We start from the raw sequence: 24,174 nt of genomic DNA, 5'->3' as shown, positions 1-24,174 counted from the left end.
TTAAAGAGAAAACTTTCACCTGCCGACACGTACATCGGCGCAATCTTTTAAATGGACTACAGGGAAAAGCACTTTTATTGTGAATGGCGGCGCAGTTATGTAACTAAACAGCGGTTTATTTAAAGAGAACCTTTCACCTGCCCATACATGTTCAGCTGAGTGCAGCATGTAACGGGAGGGCTGAACAAACCCTGGGGCACTTTGCATTTTTTTCTACCCTCCTCCGTTATTTAGATATCAGTGCTGTTATACTTGGCGCCCGATATTTAAATAACCCCCTGAACTGTCAATGGGGCGTGTAATTGGCAAGGGGGCGTGTAAAATGACTGTGACACTGTCCAATCAGCTACAGACAAAGTCACAGCAAAAGCTGGAGAGAGTAGAGCGTGTGCGCGCGTGCACGCTTGTTACTCTTCAGCTCATGGCAGACAAGTACAAGACCGATCTCTCCACCGAACTGGCAAGGGGGCGTGTCACTGCTATGGACAGTGCATGAGCTGGAGAGCGCGCATGCGCGCTCTCTTCTCTCCAGCTCTTGCACTGCCTGTAGCAGTGACACGCCCCCTTGCCTTTACACGCACCATTGACAGTTATGGGGGTTATTTAAATATCGGGCGCCAAATATTACAGCACCGATATCTAAATAACGGAGGAGGGTAGAAAAAAATTTAAAGTGCCCCTGGGTTTGTTCAGCCCTCCCCGTTACACGCTGCACTCAGCTGCACATGTATGGGGAGGTGAAAGGTTCTCTTGAAATAATCCGCTGTTTCGTTACATAACTGCGCCGCCATTTACAATAAAAGTGCTTTTCCCTGTAGTCAATTTAAAGATTGCGCCGATCTACGTGTGTGGGTGGTTTCGGCCACGGTGCGTCTGCACTGTGTGAACCCAGCCTTATGGAGTCGCCTGCGAATAAAACACGACTTATTTGGTGTTTAATATTGCGCAGATTGTCCCTTTTCAGCCCTGCTCATTAACACATCAATATGTAGCACAAGTATATAGTTAAGATGACTATTCTGATTGTCTAATAATAAGCCGTGCTGCTCTGGGTATTCGCACTAGAAGAAGTGTAAAACCATAATAAGGTCTACTAACCACAACTGGGATGAGAAGGGGGGATGATCATCAGGCTTTGTTTTTTTATTCTGAATGTTTGGTTTTATTGCAGGAAGGGGTTTGAGACCGCAAGAATTGACGCACTTCTCCACAAGCTTGAGATCCAGATGAAACATCAGTCTACAAGCTTTGGCCTCTCGTTGGCATCGGTATGTTTGCCTATTTATTACTTATTTCCATGCCCTGTAACCGATTATATTTAGGCACAAGCAGAAAAAATTTGTGTTTAAATGTAAATCCTCAGTGCACCCTAAATGTTTACAAAATCTTACACATTATTCCCCCCCCCCTACAAGTACATTGCATCCTGCTGGAATCATGATGGAGACCCTGTTGACTTGTTAAAAATTGGAGAGAAAATCAATCAATTCAGACAATGTCTTCAAGAAAACCCCACATTCCTTCAAGAAAAGGTCAAGCAATATTTTCAGGTAATTGTATTCTCAATGGAACAAAATAATCCTATTTTTTATTTTTTTGTTAATGCGCTGCTAAAACATTACAAAAGGGGTCAGCAAAGTGCCACATGGGGCATGGTTTGCTGGCACACTTCCCTCCCCCGATGTCCAGCGCCGTTGTGTGCGGTGCTTCATTGTGTTTGTCGCTACTGAACACTTGGCAAGCACACAGTGCAGCACTGCTCTCTCCTGGTGTTTAGCATCGCCAAGCGCAAAATGAAGCGCTGCGCTCTCCCCCCGTGGTCAGCGCCGCATGGACGGAGTTCAGTAACCGCCCTGTAAAAGGAAATGTTAGCAAAAGTTGACAGCTCTCTCTCCTGTGCGCACCCCCTCCAAACTGGTGTTCAGTAGCCGTTGTTTTGTCTATTGTGCACCCCCCCCCCCTCCAGAAGCTGGTGTTCAGTAGCCGTTGTTTTGTCTATTGTGCACCCCCTCCCGAAGCTGGTGTTCCCAGGAGAGTCACGCACAAAAAAGGTTGCCTACCCCTACATTACACTGTAACTATCAAACCATATACCATTTAATTTATAACTTAACATTATAAAGAGACGTTACTGGGTGCATCAGAAACGCACAATCCTCTGATTGGGGGTGAATCGGGACAAAAGATAGATATACTATATGTAAATGAGGATGCCCTTAGCCTCCCTGAGAGGGCTGATGCCAACGTGGCGACTCTGCATCATATTTGCAAATGAACCACCTTGGCAATTCTGATGCACCCGCCTAAGATTTCCTAAAATGTATAGGTGACAGATACGCTTTCAAAGTCATGTGTTCGGTCTTTGATCCCTCAGACACTGGTTTGATATCCTTATGAGTACATACAGTGTGAACTTCTTATTATTTGCTTGTATTACCATTTTACCAGTGAATGATCTGATCATTTTACATTTTGTTCTTGTAATACTATTTTACAGGACAATCTACATACAATGACTTTATCCATGAGTCCTGACGACAATTATTATGAACGGAAAGGCCAACTGGAAAATGAAAAACTGAACCAGAAGGTTAAAGCTTTGACTGAAGAAGAGCAAAAACAAATCTATGAAAAAGGTAACGTACTAAATACTTACCAAATATCCCCCACACATGTTACATACACAGGAATTTTCCTGCGATTCTACAACAAACAGAAAACCCAATTCAAAAAATTGTTAATCCCAAAAAAACTTTAAAATGGTTTTCCTATGAAAGACATCTAGGACATATCCTCCGGATATGTCCTAAACATTAGATAAATGCAGGTCCCACCTACCTGAAAAATTCTGCATGCGATTACTTGAATGTGATTACACGGCAGGATAATCCGCACGTCATACGCATCATGTGCATTTGGCCTTATAGTTCTAGCAGGTGTACCATGTGATCAGGCTAATACTTGAGGTATTCTCTAATAGTGTCTATACGGAGGGTCGATGTTCTATGAATTTACTTCTATATTTGTGTGTCTTAAGTTTTTATTGTATTTTTCTTGAATTGTGAATAAAACTATTTGTTCTTCTACAGGTTTACAGTTACTAGAGTTGCAAAGTAAACCCCATGACGCTTCATGTCTCCCTGCACTCAAAGTATCCGACATCGAGCCAACAATCCCACATACAGATCTGGAATTGGCTTATGCAGGTGATGTGTATATTCCATATAGTCCAGTGCCGTGAAGGTTATTATGGGATATGCATAGAAGTTTGCATATATCTTATTTCTGTCTAAAATATTGTGTAATTGCAAAGTAAACCTATGTGTTGTATTTCAGGTGAGGTTCCTGTTCAGTATTGTGCCCAGCCAACAAATGGCATGGTTTATTTCCGAGCAATCTCCAGCCTTAATACTCTTCCTGAAGAACTCAAGCCATATGTGCCTCTCTTCTGCTCTGTTATAACGAAGTAAGTGACCTATTCTATACCACTATAATAGTCATAGAGTTGCACATATACACTACCGTTCAAAAGTTTAGGGTCACTTAGAAATTTCCTTATTTTTGAAAGAAAAGCACTGCTTTTTTCAATGAAGATAACATTAAATTAATCAGAAATACACTTTATACATTGTTAATGTGCTAAATGACTATTCTAGCTGCAAACTTCTGGTTTTTAAAGGGAATGTGTTGCCAGCGAAACATGTTTTTTTTTTTTTTTTTTAATTAAACATTTAGTGTGTAGGTGATTAAACATTGTTCACATTTATTTTTTTTTTTTCACGAGTCAGGAAATATTATAAATTAGATTCTAATTTATAATATTTCCCATTGCTGGTCACTAGATGGAGCTATTCCCAAAATTGCAGCATTGCATGTGGTAAAGCAACCACATTGGGAAAAAAGCACTCGCTCTAGTGAGCTCTGAGAATCCCCCCCCTCCTTTATCCTGGCTAGTGCCGGGATAAACGAGGGGATTGAACGGTCTAACCTCCTACACTGTGTGTCGCCATTTTTTGAGCTAACACACAGTGTAGTATGTTTACATACAGTAGTAAACACACACAAACCCGAACATACATAGAAATCTCTTACCTGCAACCCTGCCGCCGCGGCTCCCTCCGGCCCGTCCGCTCCGTCTGCTGCCGCTGGTCCAAGTGCACAAGTCCGGAAGCCGCGACCGGAAGTAGTAATCTTACTGTCCGGCCGCGACTTCCGGTCCACAGGAAAATGGCGCCGGACGGCGCGCATTTCAAATTGAACTGTGTGGGAGCGGCGCATGCGCAGTTCCCACACAGACGGCGTACACAGAAGTGGATGGGACGGGACCCGTTCGCAGTCCCTATGGGACTGTGGCTGCCGTATTCCATGTCTGTATGTGTCGTTAATCGACACATACAGAAATGGAAAAAAAAATGGCAGCCCCCATAGGGAAGAAAAAGTGAAAAAATAGAAAAAAGTAACACACAAACACACAAATAAATAAAAACGTTTTTAATAAAACACTAACATTAAACTGACATGAATTTTTTTTTTTTGTGGTGACACTATTCCTTTAATGCAATATCTACATAGGTGTATAGAGGCCCATTTCCAGCAACCATCACTCCAGTGTTCTAATGGTACATTGTGTTTGCTAACTGTGTTAGAAGGCTAATGGATGATTAGAAAACACTTGAAAACCCTTGTGCAATTATGTTAGCACCACTGTAAACTGTTTAGCTGTTTAGAGGAGCTATAAAACTGACCTTCCTTTGAGCTAGTTGAGAATCTGGAGCATTACATTTGTGGGTTCGATTAAACTCTCCAAATGGCTAGAAAAAGAGAGCTTTCATGTGAAACTCGACAGTCTATTCTTGTTCTTAGAAATGAAGGCTATTCAATGCGAGAAATTGCCAAGAAACTAAAGATTTCCTACAACGGTGTGCACTACTCCCTTCAGAGGACAGCACACACAGGCTCTAACCAGAGTAATAAGAGAAGTGGGAGGCCCCGCTGCACAACTGAGCAACAAGACAAGTACATTAGAGTCTCTAGTTTGAGAAATAGACGCCTCACAGGTCCTCAACTGGCAGCTTCATTAGATAGTACCCGCAAAACGCCAGTGTCAACGTCTACAGTGAAGAGGCGACTCCGGGATGCTGGCCTTCAGGGCAGAGTGGCAAATAAAAAGCCATATGTGAGACTGGCTAATAAAAGGAAAAGATTAATATGGGCAAAAGCACACAGACATTGGACAGAGGAAGATTGTAAAAAAGTGTTATGGACAGACGAATCGAAGTTTGAGGTGTTTGGATCACACAGAAGAACATTTGTGAGACGCAGAACAACGGAAAAGATGCTGGAAGAGTGCCTGACGCCATCTGTCAAGCATGGTGGAGGTAATGTGATGATCTGGGGTTGCTTTGGTGCTGGTAAAGTGGGAGTTTGTACAAGGTAAAAGGGATTTTGAATAAGGAAGGCTATCACTCCATTTTGCAACGCCATGCCATACCCTGTGGACAGCACTTGATTGGAGCCAATTTCATCCTACAACAGGACAATGACCCAAAGCACACCTCCAAATTATGCAAGAACTATTTAAGGAAGAAGCAGGCAGCTGGTATTCTATCTGTAATGGAGTGGCCAGCGCAGTCACCAGATCTCAACCCCATAGAGCTGTTGTGGGAGCAGCTTGACCGTATGGTACGCAAGAAGTGCCCATCAAGCCAATCCAACTTGTGGGAGGGGCTTCTGGAAGCATGGGGAGAAATTTCTCCCGATTACCTCGGCAAATTAACAGCTAGAATGCCAAAGGTCTGCAATGCTGTAATTGCTGCAAATAGAGCATTCCAAGACGAAAGCAAAGTTTTGAAGGAGAAAATGATTATTTCAAATAAAAATCATTATTTTTAACCTTGTCAATGTCTTGACTATATTTTCTAGTCATTTTGCAACTCATTTGATAAATATAAGTGTGAGTTTTCATGGAAAACACAAAATTGTCTGGGTGACCCCAAACTTTTGAACGGTAGTGTGTATATATATATATATATATATACACACACTATATGGCATCTGAACATTACTTTGACTTCTGCTTAAACATACCTATGTTGCCCAAGTCAGCCCATCGGGAACCATTAAAGTGCAATTATTCCTCCGGACACCGTATACAGAAACCACTAAGAATGCAGGACACTCCCTGGATTGCAGGACGCTTCAGTGCTCATTTTCATACGGCACCCGTAGGAATAAAATGCACTTTTTTTTTTTTTTTTTTTTTAAATGGTTTATGATGAGATGACTTGGGCAACATTGGTATGTTTGAAAAACGATCATCCTTCCCTATGAAGCAGTATTAGCGGTTGGGGGGGTGAAAATGTGATTGATTGCCATGTGGTGACTGATGCAGTTGTTTTCTGCAGGATGGGATGTGGTGTTTATAACTACCGTGATCAAGCACAGCAGATGGAGCTGACAACAGGAGGGATGTCTGTCTGTCCTCACATAATACCAGATGACTCGAACATGGACACATACGAACAGGTGATCTGACCGCACAAATACCACAGTCACTTTGATTATTTTACAATAAAATTGTCCCTTTTTTTTTAACGTTTCACATCTGTTATGTCTTTTTATTCCACTAGGGTGTGCTGTTTTCATCACTTTGCTTGGACAGGAATATGCCTGACATGATGCACCTATGGAGCGAAATATTTAACCGGTATTTTATCCGCAGCACTTATTACTACTTTCTGGGATTCTGTGCATTATTTTAGGGGTTTTCTGGACTACTATAAATTATAGTTATTTGTGCTGCGCATTATTTGATGTACTAGAACAGATCCTGTAGACTGTATGTAAAATAAAAACCGCACTAGCCTTGTAGCGGAAGTCTGTTTCCACAGATAAAGTATGTATATGAAATTCTGAAAATCTTCCATTCTTGTAATCTGGGAACCTCAGTTTTTTATGAAATTATAGATAATGGAAAGTACATTTTTCTTTTTAGTCCCCATTTTAATGATGAGGAACGGCTTCGAGTTTTAGTGAGGATGAGCGCACAGGAGATGTCTAATGGCATTCCAGATTCTGGCCATACCTACGCTGCTATACGAGCAAGCCGAACATTGACGCCTGCCGGGGAACTTCAAGAACTCTTCAATGGAATGGATCAGGTAGTAAAAGTAACTGAATACAGAACTGAATGTTATTTTTGTTCATATAATCTCCGGTTATTGTGCCTCGTCGGAGCATAAACCGTTCAGAGATCTAGCTGGTAATGCCTCTCTTAACTTATTCTTTTTATTGGCGCGTTACCAGTTACATGTCTTTACAATAGGTCCGGATGATGAAAAGGATTGCTGAGATGACTGACTTGGGCCCAATATTACGGAAAATGTCACGTATTCGGAACTACTTACTACTAAGTGACAGCATAAGGTAAAGCCCTACACTACATAGTATATTTAAAGAGTGAGGTTTCACTGTAAATTAAATGCATATGGCTGCTTGCTCTTGCATTCACTTTTCCGTGAGCAATGAAACGTGAGCGGCTCAGAGAAAACAGGCGCGATGTAGTGATGTCATCACGTCTGTCTGCACTGAGCCGCACACTGCACAGACCGGAGGATCAGAAGCATCTCCTCCACCAGTTGTGAGAACGGGCATAGGTGAGTATGTATTTTACTTTTTTTTATTAGGCACTATTGGGGCTGTGTGGTGGCATTATACTGCATGGAGGGCAGATATGGGGGCATTCTACTGTGTTGGGGCAGCTACAGGAGCATTATACTGTATGGGGGCAGCTACAGGGCCATAATACTGTATGGGGGCAGCTACAGGGCCATAATACTGTATGGGGGCAGCTACAGGGCCATAATACTGTTTGGGGGCAGCTACAGGGCCATAATACTGTATGGGGGCAGCTACAGGGCCATAATACTGTATGGGGGCAGCTACAGGGCCATAATACTGTATGGGGGCAGCTACAGGGCCATAATACTGTATGGGGGCAGCTACAGGGCCATAATACTGTATGGGGGCAGCTACAGGGCCATAATACTGTGTTGTGGCCCCACTCAGATGTGTTTCACCCCCTGTGCTAAACCCCTAGCTGTGCCTCTGATGGCCACTAATGGACGGGTCGGCTCACATGACCCACCGTCAGCAGCCATAGTCGGGCCTCAGCGATGCAAAGCAGCAGGAGTCCTTGAGCCTTGCCCATCCCAACACAATTGCCGTTGTTTTCGATGTTGCAGGGACTTATCTGTGATGTTGACAAATACATAATACGAAATGGGGCTAAGTATGGTAGTAGGGGGTGGGGTCCACAAACAAAAGTCTTGGCCAAAAGTGGATCCTGGCCTTAAAGTATGGGAACCACTGGTGTAGAGTGTCGAGTGTAAACAAGACATTTCCTAGAATGCAGATCACAAGATTAAACTCTGCAAGTTTTGAGTCAAGAAGAAATGCTTGGAGATTCAAGATTTGAAGCCTGCAGAAGTGTGATTACAGCTCTGGAGTGTAACACGGGCCGAATTCCGGATCAGTATAAGATGTAATGTATTTACACAGTTACTCAACTTATTATGTCGTTTCATTCTATATGGTAATCCGTGCGAGACAAATTTATAGTCTTTGGTAGCCACCTAAACCGCTACAGGAGCCAATTCTAATTTTTCTGTTGCCCGGCAATAAAAACGTCCATAAACAGCAGCAGAAAACAACCCAAAAATGTAGGCACCAGCATCAAATTTCTGGGTGTCCCCGCTACCTGGCTCCTGGGATTTCTTCAGCCTCTATATAAACTGGAAATTACGTACAAAAGTGAATATACACTTCAATAAAAACATTGTTGCTGATAAATGTCAAATGACTGGCTGCATGTGAGGCTTTGTTATAGGCTGAGGTTATACGGTTATTGTGGCCGCGACACCGGTGGTACGGACAAAGATCGCTATGTGCCACTGCAGGCATCGCTTGGAATTTAAAGGGAATGTGCCTGCGTTGTGACCCGCAGGTTTCCATGACCTGACCGTGGCACCCGACCTATGTCACGGCCGAAGTCGCCATGTAACTGCAGTATTGATGTGCGTGTGTATGTACCTTCTAGTAACTCTTTCTGTTGTATGTTGTGTCATTTTATTTCTATTCATATCTTAGGGCTCATGCACATAGCCGTAAATTTTTTCAGTGTGCTATCCGATTATTTTAACCCATAGCATACTGACCCATTCATTTCTATGGGACAATGCACTCTTCCATTTTTTTATTTTTTTTGCGGATTAGTATGCCTGATCTGCAAAATTTAGGGCCGGTCCTATCCCTGTCAATTTTTGCGGATCTGTCCAGCCTATTCTAGTCAATGGTCTGTTAAAAAAATAGACCGCACACAGAAGCCATATGTATGCGGTCTGTTTTTTGCAGCCATATAAAAGGACAAGGATGTGTGCATGAGCCCTTACGTGAAATTCTTTCTCTAGAATTAGTTGTTTTATGGTTAATAACTCATGCATACTACAAGCCTGTGTGTATAACCATGGAGACACACAGAGCTGCGTACACAAAACGGTAGGATCTTTTTAATCAAAACTATTTGCAAAGTTATTTAGTTATTTTTATTTTAAATGTATTCAAGTAATAAAAAATTGTTGCAAATATCCAATCACAAATTTAACATTTCAGCAAAAGGGAACAAAGGTTAGCCCTTCTTTAAACCAGGACGCTTAATGTTAATACAGTTCTGCCAGTCATTATTCACAATATAAATGGGGTTTTCTGAGTTACTAGCGGAGTTATGTTTGCTTAAAATACTATAAAAATATACTCTTCAATATACTCAACTGTTGGTAAAGACGGCGTGGCGCATTAGTGGTGGGCAGTGATTGGTCATCATGGTCAGGTGATGCGTCATTTTAGTAAAGCCATAAGAGCTTTTAGAACTTTCCCTTTTTAACAATTCTGGTGAAGATGTTCACAAATTTTTGTTTCCTGTCCCAATAGGTGCTCTGTGAACACCACACCTCAGCAGATGTCGGCAGCAGCAAAGGAAGTTGAACACTTTTTGGCTGGAATCCATCGGAATAAAAAAGAGCGCAAAACCATTCGTCCTCATATTGTTGAGGTACCGCACATTGTCCAACACCAAAGCCCTGTTTTTTATGTTTACTTGCTTTTTATTTTTACTTTAGACCATTCTAAAACCTGCATATACTTAATAAAAATAAAATGATAGTCTGGTCTTTATATTGACCCCTAAAATAATCCTTTCTTGTCCGTTTACACTGGACAATTTACCTTGTATCATTCACCACTAAGGACGTTACCACAGGGTGGTCAAAACACATCTCTGATCTTCAGGCTTAAAGAGGCTCTGTCACCACATTATAAGTGCCCTATCTCCTACATAATCTGATCGGCGCTGTAATGTAGATAACAGCAGTGGTTTTTATTTTGAAAAACGATCATTTTTCACCAAGTTATAAACAATTTTAGATTTATGCTAATTAGTTTCTTAATGACCAACTGTTTTTACTTTTTACCAACTGGGTGTTGTACAGAGGAGTGTATGACGCTGTCCAATCAGTGACCAATCAGCGTCATACACTTCTCATTGTTCCAGCCCATTGTTACAGTGTGATTGTGCAGTGAAAGAAGCCGGGCTGGAACAATGAGAAGTGTATGACGCTGATTGGTCACTGATTGGACAGCGTCATACGCTTCTTTTCACAACGCCCAGTTGTCTATTAAGAAACTAGCATAAATCTAACGTTGTTTATAACTGGGTCAAAAATGATAGTTTTTCAAAATAAAAACCACTGCTGTAATTTACATTCCAGCGCCGATCACATTATGTAGGAGATAGGGAATTTATAATGTGGTGACAGAGCCTCTTTAAAGACACTGTCCTGTGGAATTATCAATTCAGATCTGATTTCATTGCTATCCAGCCCAGACTTCGAGATTACCACTTCCCTTTAGTGTCTGTATGGGAGTTAGCAGAAGTGTAATAGATGTCAGCACCGTCTGAATGAATGAAGTGTGAGGGCACACTTACCTGCATCTGCTCGTCCTCTCTTTTCTGTTGTGGCCATGCCGCAGGCTGCTCCTACATCTGCAGTAAGAGACAGCATTTTTTTCTATCTCATAAACTCCCATCTTGATTATGGAAGATAATCCTGTAAGAAGTAATATGATACTACATAATGAAGACGGGAGCCTAGGAGGCAGAGCAGGCTTCTCTTCTTCCGCTGAGTTATGCGCAATCCGCAGCATGAGCCATGACTGGTCTGTGCTTCTGTTTAAGCAAAGTACTGCGCTAGAATTGTTTGGAGGTACACTTTAAAAATCCTCTACTGTTTTGTGTCCACAGCTCTTATGCAGACCTATGTGTCTCCATGGTTACAGACTACAAACAAACCCTGTGTAGTCAGATCCTGCAGTCGCACTGCTTTCCTTCTGTCCCCTACGATTTGATTACCTAAGCAATGTAAGTTAGCAAAAAGTAGGGGACAGATGGAAGGAAGAATGACTGCAGGAACAGTCTACACGGGATTCGTAGACTGTAAATCTCCTACCATTTTGTGTCTACAGCTCCAATGCAGACCTGTGGTTTTTCCATGGTTACAATCAAGACTGCTCCAATTAAAGCGATTTATAAAGCAAGCAATGCCCTGGAGACAGTTCCCTATTGTGATGGCGAGATTTTGTCTTAATACGATCTGCGAGATATAAATAGGGTTGTAGTATGAGAATGCAGCAAACAGAATTGACTACATCCCCATACTACAACCCTATTTATAACATCACATTTCAGTTGCAGGTTTCCCTATGGCTCCAGACACACAAACCACTCACAAATATACATTTACTATAGATTTTATCTGATTTTTTTTTTTACATATAAATATATTTTTTTTAATTCCTAGAAATCTTTAAACCCTGCCTTGGTTGGAACAGACGGTCCACACACCGGCTACAGAAAGCTAATTAATGTAAGTTGCTTATTTAACATCATACACAATCTACAGCTGGGATTTTATTTATGTATCCGATTTTAGATTTTAACTCATTGGGCAGATACATCAGTTTATTTATGCCAGGCCCTTCTCCGAATCTGTCAGGATAGCGTGCCGGGCTTTGTAAAACTCCTCTCTCAAGCTATTCCACCACTTGTTTTTGATTAGAGATCAGACCTGGCGATGTTTTAAGCCTGCGTCATATTCATCAATAGAGTGTGTGCCCTTTTGATGAATATAGCCAGTGGCGTAACTACCGCCGTAGCAGCAGTAGCGGCTGCTACGGTGCCCGCGGCATGAGGGGGCCCGTGTCGCCCGCCGGCACGGGCCCCCACCATGGCCGGAGGCTCTGCTAGCAGCCGCTATGTCTGCTACAGCGGGACGCCACTGAACACTACGGCAGAGCAGGGAGGTATCTCCCCGCTCTGCCATTAACTGGTTCCCGACCGCTGGCTGTATTTTTACGGCCAGCGGTCAGTGTCCTTAAAACCCGAGCCATAGACTTTCTACGGCTCGGGTTTTAACTTGCAGCCCGCGCGATCGGGCAGCTGAATGTCGGGTCTCCGGCTGTCAGTGACTGCCGGGGACCCTGAGGAGAGGATAGAAGCAGCTTTCGCTGCTTCTGTCTTCTCTGATCACTTGTATGCGCGCTGTGTACAGGAATAGAGACAGCAGCAGCGGCGCTGTCTCTATTCCTCCCGGTGATCATGTGACTGGTCACATGATCGCCGGGTGCCGTTAGTGGCAGACTGCTGCTGGGTCTTACTAGACCCAGCACAGCCCTATTAGTGACAATAGTCACTATGAGAGGGCTGATTTCCCCTGTAACTGGGGCTGCTGTGCAGCTCCAGTTACAGTGGAAAAACATGGTGTAAAATAAAGAAAAAATATATATAAAGTTCCCCAAAGGTCTTTTTTGACCTTTGCGGGACAGACCATAGTAATAAAAAAATAATAAAGTAAAGTGCAAAAAAAATTTAAATAATAAATACACATAAAATACCCACCCCAAAAAAAACACGTTCCCCCCCGCCAATCATTTTTGTAACGCTAGTGCTGACCCAATTACCCTAATATAGACATGTAATATATAAAAATTTACGGTACACAATGACGATCACAAATAAAAGGTCTATTTTAGGGTAAAACTATGTTATTACTAAAAAAAAATGGCTGAAATGTAAAAAAGCTTATTTTTTTACTATTATTTTCAAACTTTATGAATAAAAATTCTAAAATCGCAAAAAAAGTGTGTATAAAAACGATAAAAAATGAAACCTGCATTGTCTACGGAAAAAACGACGCAAAAATCACGTCGTTAGCCCAATAAATAAAAAAGTTATAGCCATTTAACTAACGCGTGCTAAAAAGGGCTAAACGGTGTCTGGTCCTGAAGGCGCAAAATAGAGCAAAAGACACGTATCCCCTCTCCACAGGACACGTATCCCCTCTCCACAGGACACGTATCCCCTCTCCACAGGGCACGTATCCCCTCTCCACAGGACACGTATCCCCTCTCCACAGGACACGTATCCCCTCTCCACAAGACACGTATCCCCTCTCCACAAGACATGTATCCCCTCTCCACAGGATCTCCACAGGATAAGGGATACATGTGTGATCGCTGGCATTGATAGGGAGAACGGGGGACTGAAAGTCCCCTGAAGTTCTCCATCACAAACCTCGGACTTCCGGGGTCTGTGTCGGCAGCTCCGTAGAAATGAATGGAGCGCCGGTCGTGCTTGTGGGCATGCGTGACCAGCGCTCCTTTCATTTTTATTGAGCTGCGCAGACGCCGGAAGTCAGAGGTTTGTGATGGAGAAGTTCAGGGGACTTTCAGTCCCACGTTCTCCCTATCGCTGCCAGTGATCACTCATGTATCCCCTATCCTGTGGAGATCCTGTGGAGAGGGGATACATGTATTTTGTAGGACACACTGTAGGTCGCATTTTTTTGGGAGGGGGGACACTATGGCGTTCCCTACAGGGGGGGAGCTGTATGGCGTTCTCTACAGGGGGGGGCTGTATGGCGTTCCCTACAGGGGGGCTGTATGGCGTTCCCTACAGGGGGGGCTGTATGGCGTTCCCTACAGGGGGGGCTGTATGGCGTTCCCTACAGGGGGGGCTGTATGGCGTTCCCTACAGGGGGGGGCTGTATGGCGTTCCCTACAGGGGGGGGCTGTATGGCGTTCCCTACAGGGGGGGCTGTATGGCGTTCCCTACAGGGGGGGCTGTATGGCGTTATCTACAGGGGGGCTGTATGGCGTACTCTACAGGGGGATGTATGGCGCTATCTACAGAGGGGGGGCTGTATGGATGGCGTTATCTACAGGGGGGGGGGGCTGTAAAAAAGGCACTATCTACAAGGGGGGGGGGTTGTGTGACACCCAGGGGAGGGGGGGGGCCCCAGTCAAAAGTTTGCTATGGGGCCCAGTCTTTCCTAGTTACGCCCCTGAATATAGCCCACATGTGGCATGGGGAGACAGACCTGCCACTTGAACAGGGTGACGGTAATGGCACGACTCCACTATTGTGATCCTGTGGCGCTTAGATAAAAGATGACCTGTATAGGCAACTCCGTTAGTCTTGGAAATGTATTTGTGTCGGTCGTGGTTATTTTAGGCTTCTGAATGAATGTAATGGGGAGATTTCACGAAGGAACATGGGATAAGAACCAATTTTGCTCTTCATAATAATATAAGGGTTTTGTTTTCACACTTAGGACCCAACCTTCAAACCCTGTCAGATGAAGACGCACTTTTCCCTGCCATTTCCTGTAAATTATATTGGTGAATGTATAAGGACTGTCCCTTACACGCATGCTGACTATGCCAGGTAAAATTATTACAAGGGTTGCGTCTTCATAAAACTCTGACTGAAGTAAATCATTCAAAAGTCATTTTATTAGCCCATATTACATATGGAAGCTTAGATTAAAATGACCCATATGTTTGGTTTTATCTTAATGAAAAATGTTTTTCATTTAGCCTTCGTTTACTTGCACGTGTAATAACCGCAAAATTCCTCCATGGGGAGATCCGAGAAAAAGGAGGAGCCTATGGAGGAGGAGCTAAGTTGAGCTTTGATGGAGTGTTCGCGTTCTACTCGTATCGGTGAGCATGAGAACATCCTTCATATAGACACTTGACATTTCATCAGCTATAATGTGTTACAAGATGGTCTCCCATTAACTGGCTCCAGTGTGTCTGGGAAATTGTGAACCTCATTGGAGACTGGAACTGATGTGAATGATGACGATCTCCGCAGATTGCTGCGGAATAGGTTGCCACTATATAAGCAATGGGAAATAAATAATGTTTGCTTATTTTACAGAGATCCGAATTCATTATCTACATTGTCCACATTTGAAAAGGCAATCAACTGGGCTAAGTCGGGAAAGTTTACTTTGCAAGACCTTGATGAAGCCAAATTATCAGTATTTTCAGCTGTGGATTCTCCTGTTGCTCCTTCTGACAAAGGTATATTTGGGACTTAAAGCATTAACGAGGACCAATAAATACACAGTGGAGGTAGCGTAACCCCTCCCAGACATACTCAGCGGGTGTCGTCTGTATGTTACAGCCGACACCTCACTGCAACCACCGGAGTGGGAGATAAACTCCAATCCCGGCCATTTAACCACTTAGATGTGCGAGGTCAATAGCGACCGCGGCATCTAATCCGTTAGAAAGAAGTGGACAGTTGTCATGGCAGCCTGGGGGTTTACTGAAAGCCCCCAGGTCTGCCATCTTTGTGCTCCATTCAAGCCCTAGATGGAGACTATTGTAAAAAAAATTAAAAAATTGTTACAAAAAAAACAATGTAATCAAATTTTTTATTTAACCCTCATGGTAAAGGCCGTAAAAAAAACAAAAAAAAAAAACGCCAGAATTGCTGTTTTTGTTTTTTTGGTCACCTCATCACTCCTGCCGATCTCCCAATAATGGCATATCTTAGTGACATGCGATCTATGTTGCTAGGGGGACAGACACCAATAAACCCAGGTACTTCCAAACCAGCAAGGCTGTGGTGTATGTAAGCCAAACTTCCAGCTCCGACTCCTCCATAAATGGCTCCTGAATAAGAAGTCCGGTTGTCTGCACGCTGTGGATAAATGTGCAGCAGTTTGCTGCAGCGCCAATCAACACTCTGTAGCATTCTTGGTTGTTATGAAGACGCAGTTTCCCAGGTGGCCAGACTAGGAGTTAGGTGGAGCACGGCACTGATGTGGCTCCGCGGTGCCACACAGTCTGAGGAGATTGGCTGGGCTTTTTTTTTTTTGCGGGGGGGGTGATAAAGGAGCGGGGAGGAGGTTTGAAAGGTGGAGCGGGAGGCGGAGTGATAAGTACATGACACAGCAGCACAAATCTGGTACTCGCAGCCCACGGTGCAACTTGATCACTGGGAACACAGATGACATTAACCCCCTGCACTCCAGTCTGTTTAGGAGTGGGGGGCTCATTTGTGAAACTTTTGCACAGTGCCCACCCAAGTGTTAAATTGGCCCTGTGCCCAGTAGTGAACTTTAAGGATAAACTTAACTACTGAGCATGTGCAGCGCAGATTTAGACATTTTAATTAAGGGCCTTGGAGCAGCAGCGTGAAGATACTTAGTCTTAGGCCTCATGCACACGACCGTATTTTTTCCCACCCGTAAATACTGGCGTAAATACGGGTCCGGTGTCTCACGTATTCCACCCGTTTTGCACCAGTATTTACGAACCCGTGCCCGTAAATATGGGTCCGGCGTCACCCATATTCCACCCGTATTTACGGGCACGTTTTTGGCGGCAAAATAGCACTGCACTAATCGGCAGCCCCTTCTCTCTATCAGTGCAGGATAGAGAGAAGGGACAGCCTTTTCTGTAATAAAAGTTAAAGAAATTCATACTTACCGGCCGTTGTCTTGGTGATTCGTCCCTCTCTTCACATCCAGCCCGACATCCCTGGATGACGCGGCAGTCCATGTGACCGCTGCAGCCTGTGATTGACCTGTGATTGGCTGCAGCGGTCACATGGCCTGAAACGTCATCCAGGACTTCGGGCCGGATGTCGAGAGGGACGCGTCACCAAGGCAACGGGCGGGAGACCGGACTGGAGGAAGCAGGAAGTTGTCGGTAAGTATGAACGTCTTTTATTTTTATTTTTTACAGGTTTATACTGATCGGTAGTCACTGTCCAGGGTGCTGAAAGAGTTACTGCCGATCAGTTAACTCTTTCAGCTCCCTGGACAGTGACTATTTACTGACGTCGCTTAGCAACGCTGCCGTAATGACGGGTGCACACATGTAGCCACCCGTTATTACGAGAGCTCCATAGACTTCTATGGACTGTCCGTGCCGTTATTACGGCCTGAAATAGGACATGTTCTATCTTTTTCAACGGCACGGGCACCTTCCCGTGAGAAAACGGGAAGGCACCCGTCGCCAATAGAAGTCTATGAGCCCGTTATTACGGGTCGTGATTACGACCCGTAATAACGGGCGTTTTTACGGTCGTGTGCATGAGGCCTAAGGGAGAGAACAAAGGAGAGGAGATAACCGATATTCTATCCCCCTACCACATCCTAGTTATCACTATTTTTTTTATATAAATAGAGGTCTTAGATTGATAAAACATCACATATTTATATGATTAAAATTGACCTTTTCCTAAACTCCCATGAATGTAAATATATAACAAGCTGTTTATTTAATAAATAATACAATTTTAATAATCATATTTTTATTTGGAGTTCATACAATTCTTGCGATCTCCAAAACTGACTGACTCAAGAGACCGGCAAACCAGAGGCAGAGTGTGATACCGGCGTGTTGACCATCTGAGACCATATTAATTGCAGGCTCTGAGATAGGAAGAACAGGCTGCAAAAACAGCAAATACTTTACCATATTCTATACCTTCATCTATTCTGTAATGGGGTAAACCTTCTATATTTTCACTGAAGTTTGTGACCTAATACTCTTTGTATTCTAGGCATGAATCTTTTCCTACATGGTATAACCGATGACATGCGACAGAAGCATAGAGAGCAACTTTTTGCCGTCAGTCATTCCGATCTCATTAATGTGGCAAGCAGGTGTGTTAATTCTAACATCATCACCCCACAACTGTTTCAACCTAATGTTATGCTGAAACCAATGGTTTATTAAGATATCACGCCCCAGTCAAGATAAAACCAGATTAAAGCTATTAATATTCCTAAACCGGTGAACCTTTGTAAGATGGGCATTGGTTTATTATATAGAAAAAGGTCTTCCAGCACATCCTTACAAGGTATAAACTTATTTAAAAAATAACATAGAACAGAGTACAGGTTAGGTGTTTTGACACTTACGCGTTTCGAATAATAGTGTTCTTACCCATAGCGTTTGGTTTATTATGTACAGCATCCTTTTAGGATCCATTCACACAACCATGTTAATGAAGGAATTTTGCAAATCTTGATTCAAAAGATCGTTATGTCTAAAGCTACAATGCAGATCTATTATGCATCTCCATGGCAACAGACAACAAACACTGCAGTCTGACCTTGCAATCGTACGCTCTTCCATCTGTCCCCTACTTCTTGGTAATGTATCTAGATGTATATTAGCAAGAAGTAGGGGACAGATGGAGTGACTGCATGATCAGACTACGCTGTTTCTTTGTGGACTGTTACATTGCGAACAGATAGGACTTCGTAGGGGCTGTAGACTCCAAATGCTAGGAAATGTTTACTTCAGACTGTTTGCAAAGTTGCTTAACCCTTTCATGACCAAGGGTCTTTGATACCCCTGTGTCCAGGTCAAATTTTCCATTTCTGATATGCACTTCTTTAAACGATAATATCTTTGCAACCTCTTTGAATATCACAACTATTTTTACTTCATTTTTTTTTTTACAAGACTTACGACACTTTCATCTTCTAGATTCCATGCTTTTAATTTTTATTCTGAGCAGACAAATCACGGGAAAAACTTTTTGGTAATTTTTTTTTATATATTTCTCCTATATAATGCGTGTGTGTACATATATATATATATATATATATATGTATATATACACACACACACACTCTCTCACTGGATCGGTGGGAGCAGATAACAGAGCTGTAAGGCTATATTCTCGCAACGTGAAAAAAAGGGCAGTTAACAATGGATCAACTGTCAATTTTTCAGTTTTGCATCAATGTTTTTCACCGACCTTTGCCATTCGTTTTTCATGGACGTTAAAAAAAAAATGGGTGAATTTTATTCGTTATGGGTCTTTTGGCGCAGCCACCTGAAAACACCACAGTGTAGATAGTGACGTAGTGCCACATTGCCCACACAGTGCCACACACGGTGCCCATGTAGATAGCACCACAGGGTCCCCTGTAGATAGTGCTCATATAATGCCACAGTGCCCAAGTAAATCGTGCCACACCCCCTGTATATAGCACCCTCTGTAGACAGTACCACCCCACCTGCAGATTGCGTCACCCCCCCCCCCCTGGATTCCGCTCCTAGTGGGAGTTTAGGTGGCGTTATCTACAGGGGGGGGACACTATCTACAGCGGGGATGAAGAGACGTCAGGGCTTCCTCTAGAAGGGGAATCCCCGGTCAGCGCTGGCCGAGGATTTCACTCCTAGAGGGAGCTTAGGTGGCGCAAACCCCTGCAGATAGCTTTATCTATAGTGAGGGGTGTAGTCCGGGGCTCTTAAAGCCCCGGCAGACATGAGTGCAGCACTGCTCACACTGAAGCAGCACTCTTCTCATTAAACCCGTTCCAGGCTGTCAACGTTCATACACGTGGCAAATGCACGGGGCATCGGCAGTTGGAACCTATATAGCTGTATGGCAGTCGTGAAGGGGTTAATTTATAAATTTGGATGTATTCGGACCAAAAGCATCTGTTGCTAAGGTGGACATAGCTAAACTGATTGTCAAGGAATAGAGGGGGGAAAAATATGGCTGCTTTCTTCCAGAAATTGCGCCACACTTGTCCATGGGTTGTGTCGGGTTTTGCAGCTTGACTCTATTAAAGTAATTGGGAGTGAACTGCAATACCACACACAACCTGTGGACAGCTGTGGTGATATTTTTCAAAGAAAGCAGCCATGTTTTACTAATCCTTGACAACCCCTTCAAGGAAATCCTGGATCAGCTTGTGATCTCTTAATACCCATTCGGATGTGTAGCTACAGCTGTGCCAAAACTCAACTCGACAATTATGACTTACATGCAACTAGTCAGTGTGTCCACATGTGAGACCAGGGATGCATGTTCTACATCACAGTAATCCGTTATTGAAATGATGGCGCCCCATGATGCGTCTTGGCCGGTCTAGCCACGAGGCGTAGTTTAGCAGGTGCTATAGACGCTCTTTATAAATTGCTTACAAAATCACTTTATGGGTCTAGGAAAAATTTGTCTGCAATCTCAACAAATGCAGTTACACAGACCGGTTATTGATCTGCAGGTCACTTGACCACTGGTAGACTGGCCATATATGTAATAAAATCGACATGGTGTACAATAAAGTAAAGATTCATCCTTTAGGTATTTGTAAATAGCGATTCCACAATTCAGTGTTTTCCGTGTTGCTCCCTTTTTCCGTTTAGTATTCCAATATTGGCAGAGAGGATTGCAGGGAATGTCAAATCTCCTCAGTGTCCCCGCTACCATCTTATATTTTTTTTTAGAGCCTTTGAATCCACAAAAAATGGTTGCAAAAGTGCACATAGCCTTTAACGGGGCGGTCCAGGATTAGAGAAAAAATACAACTTTTTTTTTTTTTTTTTTTTTTTTTTTTTAAACCCAGAAACAGCGCCACCCTTGTCTTTTGGCCTGTGTCCGGTATAGCAAAATGAAAAACATATAATGAAATCGCCAACGCCGTGTTTGTCTTTTGTCCCCCACAGGTATTTATCTATTGGTCAGTGCACACACGGAATGGCTATTTTAGGCCCTGAAAATTCAGGTATCGCAAAAGATCCAACCTGGATTATCCGATGAGATTATTCTTCACAAAGAGGAGGAGTTCTTATGAAAGTACATAGTTTATTAGTCCTTGTAAGGGATATCTATTTATAAATGCTTATATAAAGTCCTTCTACATTTATTTTTTCAACTCTTTAACATTTCTTGTAATGGCGAATTATAGTATTAAAATAAATAAAGATAAAAGTACTTTTGTGAATTGTTTATGTAAATCCAACCTAATGTTTCTTTCTATGTATAATCAAACCCGCAACTATCAAGGTAGCATGGATCGAGGATATATAGGGTTTATTCACACGTCAAAGTATTAAAGGGGTTAACCAGGATTAAATAAAACCTGGCTGCTGTCTTCCATAAACAGTGCCACACCTGTCCACAGGTTGTGTGTGGTATTGCAGCTCAGCAACATTTACTTCAATAGAGCGGTGCTGTGTTTCCAGACACAATACAAGGACCGGTGTGGCGCTGTTACTGAAAGAAAGCAACCAAGTTTTACATCTCACCCATGAGCGCTCCCCTAATGGATCCTCCACCAGACAGAAAAACTGGAAGATAAAAGCAGACGCCCCCCCCCACCCCTAGTTCAGGTTTCCTGATGAGTCGGCCTGCAGGGGACTCTTGACTCCCAAGAAGATAGGATGCACTCCTGGGGCTTCAGTTTCCCTGACTCTGGGTGGTTTAGTGGGGATTAACAGAGGTTTAAGCCTGTTGAGAGCAGCCAGTAGTCTGGTGCGGGTCTCGCTTCTCAGGTGCTGCTTCCCAATATAGATAGGCTCCGTTCACATCTGCGTTGTGGCTTCGGTTCTAGCGTATCCGTCACAGGACCACAAGAACGGAAGTTAGCGTTTAGATTTAAAAAAAAACATTTATTTCAATGGGTTTTGTTTTTGCATAAGTTGTGTTCAGTTAGGCTCCGTTCTGTCAGGTTTCCATTTTTTTAACAGAAGAAATACTGTAGTCTGCTGCACTATTGTTGCCGTCAAAAATGACGGAAACCTGACGGTTGGAGGTTTCCATTTTTTGTAACATTGAAGTCAATGAATGATGAATACAAACTGATAGGCCATCCGATGCATTACGTTTAACGGATCAGTTTTCTTTTTTTTTTTCTGCACATGCGCAGACTAAAAATGAAAGCAAGAAAGATGAAAACGGATCTGTTAAAAACATAAGTATAAGTCATGACAAACTGAAAGAAAAAAAGTCAGTCAAAAACAAACAAATTTTACCTTCCGTTGCATTCAATCTGGCATCAGTTTGTCTGTCTGTTTTAAAAAAAAAAAAAAAAATTCAACGGGTCTCTAGAACGGATGCCGCAACGCAGATGTGAACGAAGCCTAAGGTAGTTGCTTTTTAGGTCCTTCCGGACTATAAGGGTGGGGATTTTATTCTTGTTTTCATAAGTGATCATAAACCTAAAAGGGATAAATTCTATAGAACACTTATATAAATTTGGTATAGCCGTAATCCTATTGACCAGCAGAATAAAGTTAATGTGTTGTTTTTTTTACTCACGGTGAAAGACGTAAAAACTAAACCTAGAAGAAAATGGAGAAATCGGGTATTTTTTTTTTCCCAATTCCACCCAACATAGCTTTAATTTTTTTCCGTTTCCCAGTACATTATATGGTATTTTAAATGGTGCCACTAGAAGCTACACCTCCTCCCGCATAAAGTAAGAACTCCCATTGACTAAAAAATAAAAAAAAGTTATGGCTCTTAGGCTGGGTTCACACACACTATTTACGGGCGTAATTCGGGCGTTTTAGTACATCCGAAAATGCGGCTCAATAGCGTTGGCAAACATCTGCCCATTCATTTGAATGGGTCTTACGATGTTCTGTTCCGACAGTCATTTTTTTTTTTACGCCCCGCTGTCAAAAGGCGGGGCGTAAAAAAAGACGCCCGCGTCAAAGAAGTACCTGTCACTTCTTCAGATGTAAATGGAGCCGTTTTCCATTGACTCCATGGAAAAACAGCTCCATTTACGTCTGTAATGGACGCAGCGAAAGACGCCTGCACATGCCATTACGGCTGAAATTACGGATCTGTTTTCTCCTGAAAACAGCACCGTAATTTCAGCCGTAACGGACGCTGCCGTGTGAACACACCCTTTAGAAGGTGGTGAGTGAAAAACGAAAAATAAAAAAATGGCTTGGACTTCCAAGGGTTAACCGCTTTCATTCTGGCGGTAAAGTGGGCTTAATTTAGATCCAGATATCTACAAATGGAGATTGTCTACGGTATATATGGAACGGAAATAGATCCCCTCTAGACCATTACTTTGCCCTTTATTCTAGAACCAGAATGTCACTGCCTTGGTGGGGAGAAGATGGACAACCTGAAGAAAGGGGTTCCGTTAGTAATCTCTCATACAGCAAATATTACCACAGACGCAATCTTTCCTTCAAGCGCCTTGGTGCTGGCAGATCAATCCAATTACAAGAAACTTTTTTTTTTATATTTTGAGCTATTCTGAAGCCTCTTCCCCATATATCCGTTCAGAACGTAAAAAAATCAACCCGGACAACACAACGACCGTGTCATATATCAACAAGCGGACTCCCAGGGTTTCATTGAGGTGCACGTGCCCTTTACTGTACTTTCATATGCCTCCGAATACAGAAGCATAGAGGTGTTATTTTTTTTTGGTTTGGATTTTGCATGAATCCGGTAGAAAATGAATCGTAGCATGTTTCATCAAACTCTATGTAGAGGTATTCTCTCTTCGAAGCATTGCTTCTGGATGTGACATCTTAGTGTCCAATAGAGCTTGTAGGGCAATGCACAGCTCTTGTTTGGTTTCGTACTGAAGGAGTCATGAAGGCTGGGTGCATAGGGCTCTGCTTATGTATAAGCCCATAGCAGTAGCTGCCAGGCGTCCAGTCACCTGATTAAGTTGACCGTCTACAACTTAGGCCTTATTCACGTGCGTCGCACGGACCTATGTTCGTCAATGGGACCGTTCAGACATTCCGTGGCTTTCATGCAGCGTGTGTCCGCTGAGTAAAACTCACAACATGTCCTATACTTGGGCATTTTTCGCGCATCACGCACCCATTGAAGTCAATGGATGCGTGAAAATAGCGCGCAGCACACGGAAGCACTTGCGTGATTCGCGCAACAGTAAAGAAATGAAGGGAAAAATAAAAGCACTTCCTTCATTTATTTTTCTAAACATCAAAACCGCGTGTCATAAGGATGGCATA

At 43.0% G+C, this 24,174-nt stretch overlaps 1 protein-coding gene across 1 annotated transcript in view; it reads left to right on the top strand.

Moving 5' to 3' along the window:
- The window catches only part of PITRM1 (pitrilysin metallopeptidase 1), a 34,775-nt gene extending 13,616 nt beyond the window's left edge, over positions 1-21,159 (top strand). Inside the window, exons 12-27 of the mRNA XM_075827438.1 lie at positions 1,172-1,268; positions 1,416-1,550; positions 2,498-2,636; positions 3,090-3,206; positions 3,337-3,466; positions 6,405-6,525; positions 6,630-6,706; positions 6,995-7,160; positions 7,325-7,425; positions 9,988-10,108; positions 11,913-11,978; positions 14,724-14,836; positions 14,989-15,114; positions 15,335-15,480; positions 17,978-18,080; positions 20,887-21,159. Of these exons, the coding sequence (XP_075683553.1) occupies positions 1,172-1,268; positions 1,416-1,550; positions 2,498-2,636; positions 3,090-3,206; positions 3,337-3,466; positions 6,405-6,525; positions 6,630-6,706; positions 6,995-7,160; positions 7,325-7,425; positions 9,988-10,108; positions 11,913-11,978; positions 14,724-14,836; positions 14,989-15,114; positions 15,335-15,480; positions 17,978-18,080; positions 20,887-20,980 (1,852 nt within the window). The 3' untranslated portion in view covers positions 20,981-21,159. The remainder of the gene's footprint in view (positions 1-1,171; positions 1,269-1,415; positions 1,551-2,497; positions 2,637-3,089; positions 3,207-3,336; positions 3,467-6,404; positions 6,526-6,629; positions 6,707-6,994; positions 7,161-7,324; positions 7,426-9,987; positions 10,109-11,912; positions 11,979-14,723; positions 14,837-14,988; positions 15,115-15,334; positions 15,481-17,977; positions 18,081-20,886) is intronic.
- Positions 21,160-24,174: the final 3,015 nt, after the last annotated feature.

The sequence above is a fragment of the Rhinoderma darwinii genome, chromosome 5 (assembly GCF_050947455.1).
Source record: "Rhinoderma darwinii isolate aRhiDar2 chromosome 5, aRhiDar2.hap1, whole genome shotgun sequence".
Lineage (NCBI taxonomy): Eukaryota > Metazoa > Chordata > Amphibia > Anura > Rhinodermatidae > Rhinoderma > Rhinoderma darwinii.
This window is presented reverse-complemented; position numbering and strand designations above follow the sequence as displayed.